The 13,285-nt window shown below is 39.0% G+C and overlaps 1 protein-coding gene across 3 annotated transcripts in view; it reads right to left on the minus strand.

The window, feature by feature from the left end:
* Positions 1-13,285, minus strand: part of SENP1 (SUMO specific peptidase 1) — a 57,173-nt gene that overhangs the window by 12,625 nt on the left and 31,263 nt on the right. For all 3 annotated transcript variants that reach the window (XM_059935770.1, XM_059935769.1, XM_059935768.1), the window contains one exon: positions 12,417-12,548. In XM_059935770.1, the coding sequence (XP_059791753.1) occupies positions 12,417-12,548 (132 nt within the window). The remainder of the gene's footprint in view (positions 1-12,416; positions 12,549-13,285) is intronic.

The raw sequence follows: 13,285 nt of genomic DNA on the forward strand, positions 1-13,285 counted from the left end.
TCATTTTTGTCTTTTCTGGGTATTTCTATAGTGACTGTTTTTTCCCTTTGTTATATTTTTCTTCTATTTGCATGCCTGGGAATTTTTAATTGGATGCTAGACATTGTGAATTTCATGTTGTTGGGTTTTGTTGTTACCAGAATTTGCTGTGTTCCTTTAAATATTGTTGGGCTTTGTTCTGTGATATAGCTAAGTTAGTTGGATCAGTTTCAAGCTTTCAAGACTTGTATTTAAGCTTGTTACCATGGGTTCAGGGCAACCTTTATTCTAGGGTCACTTTGGCCCCACTCTTGAAGCAATGCCCTTTTGAGGACTCTATTCAATGCCCCACAACTTTTCTACTCTAGATGGTTGGGACATGAACTATTCTTGGCACCTGTGTTAGCTCTCAGGCTTGTTCTGATTCCTTCTTTCTGGTGGTTCTTTCCCCAGGCTCTGGTAGTTTCTTCCCATATATGTACAGATCAGTATTCAGCCAAAGATATGAGGGGGGCCCACTGCATATCTCTGGAGCTTTCTCTTTGTTCAGCAACTTCCCCTCCAGTATTTATCTCACAAACCTTAGCCACTCTGGCCTCCCTGAACTCTGTCTCCTCCACTCACAAGACTGCCAGGCACTGCCAGGTTTTACCAGCTCTCTCCCCTCAACACACCGCCCCAGTAAGCTGTGGAAATCATAGGCTCATCCTTTTCATTTCCCTTCTCTCAGGAATCACTGTTATCCAATGTCTGAAAATTCTTGCTTGATGTTTTATCTAGTTTCCTAGTTAAGTTGAAAGAGTAAATCTGATCCATTTTATTCTATCAAGATCAGAAGAAGTCAGATTCATTTACTTGTATGCCTAAATAATTTCCATGTATTTCTAAATTTATCTGATGCTTTATAAAACAACTTTTAGGCCCTCTAAGAAGCAGAATTAGCAGGCCATAAAGAGAAACACAAAGCCTAAGGTAGTCCTCTCCTCAGGATCATTAACCTAAAATCTTAGACTTGGATTCCAGAAGTTATTCAACTCAATCTCCAGGAAATAATAAATAGTTTCTAGTACTGACATACACTTAAAAATATTTCCTTTTGTTTAATTTGTTAATATTGTTAATATTTAATAATATTGTATTGTTAATATTTGTTAATATTTCCTTTTGTTTCAATCTACTTTTGCAACTAACTCCTCCTCTCTTTAACCCTGTCTTCCTTCCCTTAATTAGAAATTTCTTTTAATAACTAATCACCAGACATGGTATAGAAATCCCCATCTATATGTTATTAGCTTTCCAGCCTCATTTTCTATTCTTTACAAGGCAGCCACTTCCCACATTCCAACTTTGAGAAGTTTCATTTTCTTATAGTAAGGTAAAATGTTAATCCTCACCTATATAAAAATCCATTCTTAAAAACATGTTGGGGGGGCGGAGTCAAGATGGCATACTAGGAGGATGCGGAATTCGCGTCTCCTCACAACTAGGACACCTACCAGGCACCAGTGGGGGACCACGGACACCTAAGCAGGTAGGAGGAACCCCCAGCGACTGGGTAGGACGTGGGTCACTGGGGGAAGGAAGGGGGAGGAGAAGTGGAGGTGGGATGGGACTGGCGCCCCGAGGGGTGGCTGCGGGAGGGGAAGGGGTAAATTGGGGAACCACTGGGAGGGGAGAGGATCAAAAGGGAGTGTGGCCAGGTTTCCCCTGCCCACTTGAACCCCCAGGAACCTGCTGAGATCCCGGGCCTGATCCTCTGCCCATTGAGGCCCCCTCCAGCCATGTGGGTCCTGAGGGAGTGGGAGGGAGGGAAGGGGGAGCAAAAGTTAAGGCCAGACCTCCAGGACCGGCACCCTGAGGGCTGGCCGGGGGAGGGAAGGAGTTCCTACACCCAGCGGGACCCACCCACGGTTAGGGGTCCAGTGGCAACGGGGGAGACCCTGGGGGAGACGGTGGGGGAGGGGCACGAAGGAGCGGAAGGGAACGGGGCCAGTACTTTCCCTGTCCACTTAGGCACCGGGAAGCCTGTTGGGCTCCCGGGCCTAATCCTCTGCCCTCGGAGCCTCCCCCCTGCTGTGCAGAGCCCAAGCCCCACCCCTACACCCCCACCCAGGGCCCCAACTCTACACTCGGAGACCCCCTCCAACGAGCTGGGCCTAAACCCCACCCACACACCCTCACTCAGTGCCCTACCTCCAAACTACGGAACTCCACACTCCTGAGGCCCTCATTTCTGCATGCTGCCTCTCCTATTCCCCACAGGTCCTAAGCAGAGGCCACGCCTCAAGCTTAAAAGTCACCCACCTAGGCCCCACCCCATGCTCAAATGTCACCCCCCACCTGCCTAGGCCCTGCCACACCCTAAACAGCGCCCCTGCCTAAGTGCCACCACAGCCTAAACTCCACCCCCATGGTCAAGGCTTTTTTTTTTTTTTTTTTCTTTTTTCCTCTTTTAGATTGGGGTTCTGTTTTACCTTGTTGATTCACTGTTGTTGATTCTTTTATATTTTTATTTTTCCTAATAAATCTTTTATTTTTCTAATTGTATTTTATTCTTTATACTTTGTTAGTGATCTCTCCTTTTGGCTTGTCCTCCACCCCGCCTTTTCTTCCTTTTTTCTGTTGTGGTTTTATTTTGCCTTGTTGCAGTTGTTTCAATTATACTTTTACTTTTCCTAACATATTTTTTATCTTTCTACTTTTATTTTGTCTTTTATTCTTTGATATTGTACTGCTCCTTTTTTTCTTTCTTTCTTTCTTCTTCTTTTTTTTACCGTGCCACAAACCTCACGGGATCTTGGTTCCCAGGGTGGAGGTTGGGCCCAAGCTCTCATAGTGGGAGCTCTGAGTCCAAACCACTGGACTAACAGGAACCTCAGACCCCAGGGAATATTAATCAGAGTGAGACCTCCTGGAGGTCCTCATCTCAGCACAAAGACCCAACTCTATCCAACTGCCTGCACACTCCAGTGCTGGACGTCTCAGGCCAAACAACCAGTAAGACAGGAATACAGGACCAACCATCAAAAAAAACAAAAAATGAAATGACAAAAAAATATGTTATAGACAAAGGAGAAAGGTAAAACTTACAAGACCAAATAATGAAGATGAAATAGGCAAACTACACAAAAAAGAATTCAGAGTAATGGTAGTAAAGATAATCCAAAATCTCAGAAACAGAATGGAGAAAATGCAAGAAACATTTAACAAGGATCTAGAAGAACTAAAGAGCAAACAAACAGTGATGGAAAACACAATTACTGAAATTAAAAATACTCTAGAAGGAATCAATAACAGAATAACTGAGACAGAAGAACGAATAAGTGAGCTGGAAGTCAAAATGGTGGAAATAACTGCCAGGGAGCAGAATAAAGAAAAAAGAATGAAAAGAATTGAAGACAGTCTCAGAGACCTCTGGGACAACATTAAACACACCAACATTCAAATTATATGGGTCCCAGAAGAAGAAGAGAAAAAGAAAGGGACTGAGAAAATATTTGAAGAGAGTACAGTCAAAAAACTTCCCTAACATGGGAAAGGAAATAGTGAATCAAGTCCAGAAAGCACAGAGAGAACCAGATAGGATAAACCCAAAGAGAAACAATCTGAGGCACATATTAATCAAACTATCAAAAATTAAATACAAAGAAAAAATATTAAAAGCAACAAATAATATACAAGGGAATCCCCATAAGGTTAACAGCTGATTTTTCAGCAGAAACTCTGCAAGCCAGAAGGGAGTGGAAGGACATGTTTAAAGTGATGAAAGGGAAAAACCTACAACCAAGATTACACTACCCAGCAAGGATCTCATTCAGAATCGAGGGAGAAATTAAAACCTTTACAGATAAGCAAAAGTTATGAGAATTCAGCACCACCAAACCAGCTTTACAACAAACGCGAAAGGAACTTCTTGAGGCGGAAAACACAAGAGAAGGAAAAGACTTACAAAAACAAACCCAAAACAATTAAGAAAATGGTAATAGGAACATACATACCCATAATTACCTTAAATGTAAATGGATTAAATTCTCCAACCAAAAGACATAGACTGGCTGAATGGATACAAAAACAAGACCCGCACATATGCTGTCTACAAGAGACCCACTTCAGACCTAGGGACACATACAGACTGAAAGTGAGGGGATGGAAAAAGATATTCCATGCAAATGGAAATCAAAAGAAAGCTGGAGTAGCAATTCTCATATCAGACAAAATAGACTTTAAAATAAAGGCTATTACAACAGACAAAGAAGGACACTACATAATGATCAAGGGATCAATCCAAGAAGAAGATATAACAATTGTAAATATTTATGCACCCAACATAGGAGCACCTCAATACATAAGGCAAATACTAACAGCCGTAAAAGGGGAAATCAACAGTAACACAATCATAGTAGGGGACTTTAACACCCCACTTTCACCAATGGACAGATCACCCAAAATGAAAATAAATAAGGAAACACATCTTTAAATGACACATTAAACAAGATGGACTGAATTGATATTTATAGGACATTCCATCCAAAAACAACAGAATACACTTTCTTCTCAAGTGCTCATGGAACATTCTCCAGGATAGACCATATCTTGGGACACAAATCAAACCTTGGTAAATTTAAGAAAATTGAATCGTATCAAGTATCTTTTCTGATCACAATGCTATGAGACTAGATATCAATTACAGGAAAAAATCTGTAAAAAATACAAACACATGGAGGCTAAACAATACACTACTAAATAACCAAGAGATCAATGAAGAAATCAAAGAGGAAATCAAAAAATACCTAGAAACAAACGACAATGAAAACACAACAACCCAAAACCTATGGGATGCAGCAAAAGCAGTTCTAAGAGGGAAGTTTATAGCAATACAGTCCTACCTCAAGAAACAAGAAACATCTCAAATAAACAACCTAACCTTACACCTAAAGCAATTAGAGAAGGAAGAACAAAAAAACCCCAAAGTTACCAGAAGGAAAGAAATCATAAAGATCAGATCAGAAATAAATGAAAAAGAAATGAAGGAAACAATAGCAAAGATCAATGAAACTAAAAGCTGGATCTTTGAGAAGATAAACAAAATTGATAAACCATTAGCCAGACTCATCAAGAAAAAAAGGGAGAAGACTCAAATCAACAGAATTAGAAATGAAAAAGGAGAAATAACAACCGACACTGCAGAAATACAAAGGATCATGAGAGATTACTACAAGCAACCATATGCCAATAAAATGGACAACCTGGAAGAAATGGACAAATTCTTACAAAAGCACAACCTTCCAAGACTGAACCAGGAAGAAATAGAAAATATAAACAGACCAACCACAAGCACTGAAATGGAAATTGTGATTAAAAATCTTCCAGCAAACAAAAGCCCAGGACCAGATGGCTTCACAAGCAAATTCTATCAAACATTTAGAGAAGAGCTAACACCTATCCTTCTCAAACTCTTCCAAAATATAGCAGAGGGAAGAACACTCCCAAACTCATTCTAAAAGGCCACTATCACCCTGATACCAAAACCAGACAAAGATGTCACAAAAAAAGAAAACTACAGGCCAATATCTCTGATGAACATAGATGCAAAAATCCTCAACAAAATAATAGCAAACAGAATCCAACAGCACATTAAAAGGATCATACACCTTGATCCAGTGGGGTTTATCCCAGGAATGCAAGGATTCTTCAATATATGCAAATCAATCAAGGTGATACACCATATTAACAAACTGAAGGAGAAAAACCATATGATCATCTCAGTAGATGCAGAAAAAGCTTTCAAGAAAATTCAACACCCATTTATGATAAAAAGCCTCCAGAAAGTAGGCACAGAGGGAACCTACCTCAACAAAATAAAGGCTATATATGACAAACCCACAGCCAACATCGTTCTCAATGGTGAAAAACTGAAACCATTTCCACTAAGATCAGGAACAAGACAAGGTTGCCCACTCTCACCACTATTATTCCACATAAGTTTTGGAAATTTTAGCCACAGCCATCAGAGAACAAAAAGAAATAAAAGGAATCCAAATCAGAAAAGAAGAAGTAAAACTGTCACTGTTTGCAGATGACATGATACTATACATAGAGAATCCTAAAGGTGCTACCAGAAAACTACTAAAGCTAATCAATGAATTTGGTAAAGTAGCAGGATACAAAATCAATGCACAGAAATCTTTTGCATTCTGATACACTAATGATGAAAAACCTGAAAGAGAAATTAAGGAAACACTCCCATTTACCATTGCAACAAAAAGAATAAAATACCTAGGAATAAACCTACCTAAGGAGAGAAAAGACCTGTTTGCAGAAAACTATAAGACACTGATGAAAGAAATTAAAGATGATACAAACAGATGGAGAGATATACTATGTTCTTGGACTGGAAGAATCAACATTGTGAAAATGACTATACCACCCAAAACAATCTACAGATTCAATGCAATCCCTATCAAATTACCAATGGCATTTTTTTACAGAACTAGAACAAAAAATTCTTAAAATATGTCTGGAGACACAAAAGACCCCGAATACCCAAAGCAATCTTGAGAAAAAAAAACGGAGCTGGAGGAATCACCCCCTGACTTCAGACTATACTACAAAGCTACAGTAATCAAGACAGTATGGTACTGGCACAAAAACAGAAATATAGATCAATGGAACAGGATAGAAGCCCAGAGATAAACCCACGCACATATGGTCACCTTATCTTTGATAAAGGAGGCAAGAGTATACAATGGAGAAAAGACAGCCTCTTCAATAAGCGGTGCTGGGAAAACTGGACAGCTACATGGAAAAGAATGAAATTAGAACACTTCCTAACACCATACACAAAAATAAACTCAAAATGGATTAAAGACCTAAATGTAAGGCCAGACACTATAAAACTCTTAGAGGAAAACATAGGCAGAACACTCTATGACATAAATCACAGCAAGATCCTTTTTGACCCACCTCCTAGAGAAATGGAAACAAAAACAAACAAATGGAATCTAATGAAACTTAAAAGCTTTTGCACAGCAAAGGAAACCATAAACAAGACGAAAAGATAACCCTCAGAATGGGAGAAAATATTCGCAAACGAAGCAACTGACAAAGAATTAATCTCCAAAATATACAAGCAGCACATGCAGCTCAATATCAAAAAAACAAACAACCCAATCAAAAAATGGGCAGAAGAACTAAATAGACATTTCTCCAAAGAAGATATACAGATTACCAACAAACACATGAAAGGATGCTCAACATCACTAATCATTAGAGAAATGCAAGTCAAAACTACAATGAGGGGGCTTCCCTGGTGGCGCAGTGGTTGAGAATCTGCCTGCCAGTGTAGGGGACACGGGTTCAAGCCCTGGTCTGGGAAGATCCCACATGCCACGGAGCAACTGGGCCCGTGAGCCACAATTACTGAGCCTGCGCGTCTGGAGCCTGTGCTCCGCAACAAGAGAGGCCGCGATAATGAGAGGCCCGTGCACCGCGATGAAGAGTGGCCCCCACTTGCCACAACTAGAGAAAGCCCTCGCACAGAAACGAAGACCCAACACAGCAATAAATAAATAAATAAATAAATAAATAAACAAACAAACCCAAAGTTAAAAAAAAAAAAAAAAAAAACTACAATGAGGTATCACCTCACACCAGTCAGAATGGCCATCATCAAAAACTCTACAAACAATAAATGCTGGAGAGGGTGTGGAGAAAAGGGAACCTTCTTGCACTGTTGGTGGGAATGTAAATTGATACAGCCACTATGGAGAACAGTATGGAGGTTCCTTAAAAAACTAAAAATAGAACTACCATATGACCCAGCAATCCCACTACTGGGCATATACCCTGAGAAAACCATAATTCAAAAAGAGTCTTGGGAGCTTCCCTAGTGGCGCAGTGGTTAAGAATCCGCCTGCCAACGCAGGGGACATGGGTTCGAGCCCTGGTCTGGGAAGATCCCACATGCCACGGAGCAACTAAGCCTGTGCGCCACAACTACTGAGCCTGCGCTCTAGAGCCCATGAGCCACAACTACTGAAGCTCTTGCGCCTAGAGCCCATGCTCTGCAAGAGAAGCCACGACAATGAGAAGCCTGCGCACTGCAACAAACAGTAGGGAAAGCCCGAGCACAGCAACGAAGACCCAATACAGCCAAAAATAAAAACAAATAAATATATAAAAATATTTTAAAAGTAAAAAATTAAAAAAAGAGTCATGTACCACAATGTTCATTGCAGCTCTATTTACAATAGCCAGGACATGGAAGCAACCTAAGTGTCCAGGGACAGATTAATGGATAAAGAAGAAGTGGTGCATGTATACAATGGAATATTACTCAGCCATAAAAAGAAACGAAATTGAGTTATTTGTAGTGAGGTGGATGGACCGAGAGTCTATCATACAGAGTGAAGTCAGAAAGAGAAAAATAAATACCATATGCTAACACATATACATGGAATCTAAAAAAAAATGGTTGTGATGAACCTAGGGGCAGGACAGGAATAAAGACACAGATGTAGAGAATGGACTTGAGGACACGAGGAGGGGGAAGGGTAAGCTGGGACGAAGTGAGAGAGTAGCACTGACATATATACACTACCAAATGTAAAATAGATAGCTAGTGGGAAGTAGCTGCATAGCACAGGGAGATCAGTTCGGTGCTTTGCGACCACCTAGAGGGGTGGGATAAGGAGGGTGGGAGGGAGATGCAAGAGGGAGGGGATATGGGGATATACATATGCATATAGCTGATTCACTTTGTTATACAGCAGAAACTAATACAACACTGTAAAGCAATTATACTCCAATAAAGATGTTAAGAAAAAAAAAAAACCATGTTAGAAAGCCTATTGTATGAACAGGCACTGTGGCTTACTCTTCTTTTAGGAAAGAGAGCAGAGAAAGGGTAGCCTAATGGCTTTCTGTACATATCCCAAATACAGGACTTCTGGATTTTATTTTCCTTATAAACTAAATCTGATCCCTTTCATTTCTAGGATCTTATATTCCTCGTCTATAAAATAGTAGAAATAATGTGTCAACCACCTTCTTTTGGAGAAAACTTTAATGCAGCCTATAAAACTGACATGAGAAACAAAAAGAAAAGAAATGGTTATTAATGAAAATATCTGTTTGAGGGAAGGAGAAGAGCACTGAAGAGAGCAAATTACTTGCAAAAGATTGAGAGTTCACAATTGAGAAATGGAATTAAGTATTTTAAAATGATTATGAATAATTAAGGATATCTACTAATTCCCCTTCAGAATGGTATTAGCTTCTCAAGGGCAGTAATTCTAAAAGCCTGAGAAATGCAGTACTTTGAAAATGGTGCTTTTTAAAATAGTTAAAATAGTTATTAAAGTAGTTATTATAACAGTTCTCATCATCATTATGGACATGTGAATTGGCACCTGCTTTCAAGGTTAACATTATCCTGAACTCAGAAGACAAGTACTCCTTACAAAAGTTATGGGTAGGTGTGGTAGAGATAAAGTAGGCAAGGAATCGTTCCTTTCCCTTGTCTCTTCTAAGTAATGTAATTTCCATGAACTTTGTTTGGTAAAAATCCAGCCTCTGGTGGGCCCAGGGAATGGAAAATATGTCCTGATGAATGCTGCCTCTGTAAGGGAGCTCACTGAGGTAATACCAGAATATATAGCTAGAACTCAGCTCATATCCTACTCATTGCTGCCCCCTAGAAGGTTCTGCATAATTTACAACAAACACGAGCTACAATTCCTATAGAATAACTGACTCTTCCCCATTTAGCAGTGGCAGTCAAAAACTGGTAAAAGACCACAGATTAATATCTCCAAATCAAAAACACTTAATTGGTGGATACTTATGACTGTTTTTGATTTTCATTTTGCCCTTTGATTTGGTGAGCTCTTTTTTTCCCCTGTTATTTGACCCAATGTTCAAATATCACTATTCTGAGGCACAAGAAGCAAGGGATGCTTCCCCTAAAGCAAGACAGTATCAAACCATAATTTCTTTACTATTCTTTGTCAAAGATATTATTCAGGGAGTGATGAACTTCTGAAATTTATATCTTATAAACTCACCAATGGCAAAGACCGTGGGGTTAGTTCAGCTGGCCCCATAGAAGATCAACCTACTGGACATGACATGGTTCTCAAATCCTATACATCTAATCCTAAAATGGGATCCAATTTAAGATTCTGAGGCAGTATGACATAATAGATAAGACCCAATGCTTGAGTCTGAATCCTGGCTCTGCTACTTACTAGTTATGTAACCTTGCAAGTTTCTTAATCTTTCTATGCCTTGTTTCTTTATTAAATGGAGATGATAAAATTACAGTATCTACCTCCAAGGGTTGTGGTGACTATGACATGAGTAGAACACATAAAACACTTAGAATAAACCATAAACAAGACGAAAGACAACCCTCAGAATGGGAGAAAATATCTGCAAATGAAGCAACTGACAAAGGATTAATCTCCAAAATATACAAGCAGCTCATGCAGCTCAATATCAAAAAAACAAACAACCCAATCCAAAAATGGGCAGAACTAAATAGACATTTCTCCAAAGAAGATATACAGATTGCCAACAAACACATGAAAGGATGCTCAACATCACTAATCATTAGAGAAATGCAAGTCAAAACCACAATGAGGTTATCACCTCACACCGGTCAGAATGGCCATCATCAAAAAAATCTACAAACAATACATGCTGGAGAGAGTGTGGAAAAAAGGGAACCCTCTTGCACTGTTGGTGGGAATGTAAAATGATACAGTCACTATGGAGAACAGTATGGAGGTTCCTTAATAAACTAAAAATAGAACTACCATATGACCCAGCAATCCCACTACTGGGCATATACCCTGAGAAAACCATAATTCAAAAAGAGACATGTACCACAATGTTCATTGCAGCACTATTTACAATAGCCAGGACATGGAAGCAACTTGAGTGTCCAATGGATAGAGAAGATGTGGCACATATACACAATGGAATATTACTCGCCATAAAAAGAAACAAAATTGAGTTATTTGTAGTGATATGGGTGGACCGAGAGTCTGTCATACAGAGTGAAATAAGTCAGAAAGAGAAAAACAAATACCGTATGCTAACACATATACATGGAATCTAAAAAAAAATGGTTCTGATGAACCTAGGGACAGTACAGGAATAAAGACGCAGACGTAGAGGATGGACTTGAGGACACGGGGAGGGGGAAGGATAAGCTGCGACGAAGTGAGAGAGTGGCACTGACATATACACACTACCAAACATAAAACAGATAGCTAGTGGGAAGCAGCCGCATAGCACAGGGAGATCAGCTCGGTGCTTTGTGACCACGTAGAGGGGTGGGATAGGGAGGGTGGGAGGGAGACGCAAGAGGGAGGGGATATGGGGATATGTTTACATATAGCTGATTCACTTTGTTATACAGCAGAGACTAACACACCATTGTAAAGCAATTATACTCCAATAAAGATGTTTAAAAAAAAAAAGGTATTTGAGTTAAAAAAAAATACTGCATAACATAAGGTAAATGCCCAACAGACGTTGGCCAATATTAGTATTTGGAAGGTCTTAAACATAGAAGGCCAGTATACAGGTACCTAGAATATCTAGTGCTTACTATATTGAGCATCTAAAAAGTATCCATAGCTATGAAGCTTGAGTACACCAAAGATATCAGGCAGGAATGCTCCTAGTGGGCCTAAGAAAGGAGGCAGGTAAATAGGAAAAAATCCCAACCCAGCTCTCTTCTTTTGCTGTGAAAATATCCTTCCTAAACCTGTAGACTCCTACAGATTTAGGAATAGGACAGATCAGTTTAAAGATTCTAAGGTAACTAATCTACATAAAATAATTAGAACTCTCAGGAGCTGAGAGCCATACCTTTTTTCTTTTTTAACTCAATACATCAAATATTTAATAATGTAACTTCTATGTCAGTTTAAATAATATCACGTATAAATGTAGGCTATTTTAGAAAGCTTCCCACTCATAACGTAAGTGACCTAAGTAGAGACAGAAAGGGTAGTAGAAATGGATTCCTATATGGAAATCCCAAAGTATTCCTTCATGCTGCAACATGGTCAGCTATTAAATATTTGATCAAAAGATGTGAACTGCAGGGCAGGTGCCTTAAACAGAGCGAGAATACCAATAAGCGAAGGTCCTCTCCCTCAGCGTCCAAATCTTCAACACATAAAAAGATAAATCAGCAGTTCTCAGACATTAAGGTACATAAAAAAATCACCTGAGATCTTTGTTTAAAATACATAACTCTACCACACTGCCTCAAACTTATTCAGGAGAATGGAGAGGCCTGTGAGAGCTGATTCTGAAGCAGGTCATCCAAGGACCACACTTTGAGAAACAGTGAAATAATACCTTTCGTTTCCACTTGATGTTTACTTACTCTTTGAATATAAAAACTAGTGTGAGATTACCTCATCATTGAGCCAGTTCAGATGGTTTAGAGTTTGAATATCTTTGCGTGTAATAGTCAAGCGGAATGCTTCACTCAGAACTTCATCCTGGTTCCCATTACGAAATACATTCTTTATTTCTTTCTCCATTTCCTAGGGAACCAAGAAGTGTCAGAGATCAAGCATACATGGCCTTAGACATACCAATCTCTCACCGAGCTCCATGCAATCCCTAGACTTAAATCAACTATTTACTTCTAATATTTTGGTTTCTATTCCTTCCAGTAATCTCCCTGATTACTTCTTTCCATCCTAGCTTGTCCTCCCTTCTCTGTTTCAGTACATTTCAGACCCTTGTTTCATATTATTCCTGAAGTCTGAAATAACCTTCTGCTGTCAAATTTCCTAAGTTCATGAGAAGACCTAATTATATTTTATATCTTTGGTCCAAACAATTTCCTGAGAAATAGAATCTTTCTCAAAGGCAATAAGGGAATAAAGGTAGTGAAGTCTTTTAGAAACATTTTCCTAGAAAAATTTGTTTTACTTTTTTAATGTAAAACTGTGGAATTCAGCACAACTATAATAAATGTGTTACACTCACCAGCTATATGATAGTTTTTCAAACAGAAGAATGAATTAAGGAACAGATTTTTAAATGTATGCAGACTTTTATGTATTTTCCAAATTTTTATTCTGCGTTTTATTGCTTAAAAAAAAAGGTAAGGCTCAACTTACTATTTGATATCAAAGTACCAGACACATGCATTAAGTAAAAGTGCACATGAAATGAAACACAAATTTATTAAATGCTTTTTTACTGAAATCACTAAAAGTCACCCATAATTCTTTCCTGAATTTTCAATAATCCTTTAAAAATAAAGCCAAGA

Source organism: Balaenoptera ricei, chromosome 10, assembly GCF_028023285.1.
Source record: "Balaenoptera ricei isolate mBalRic1 chromosome 10, mBalRic1.hap2, whole genome shotgun sequence".
Taxonomy (NCBI): domain Eukaryota; kingdom Metazoa; phylum Chordata; class Mammalia; order Artiodactyla; family Balaenopteridae; genus Balaenoptera; species Balaenoptera ricei.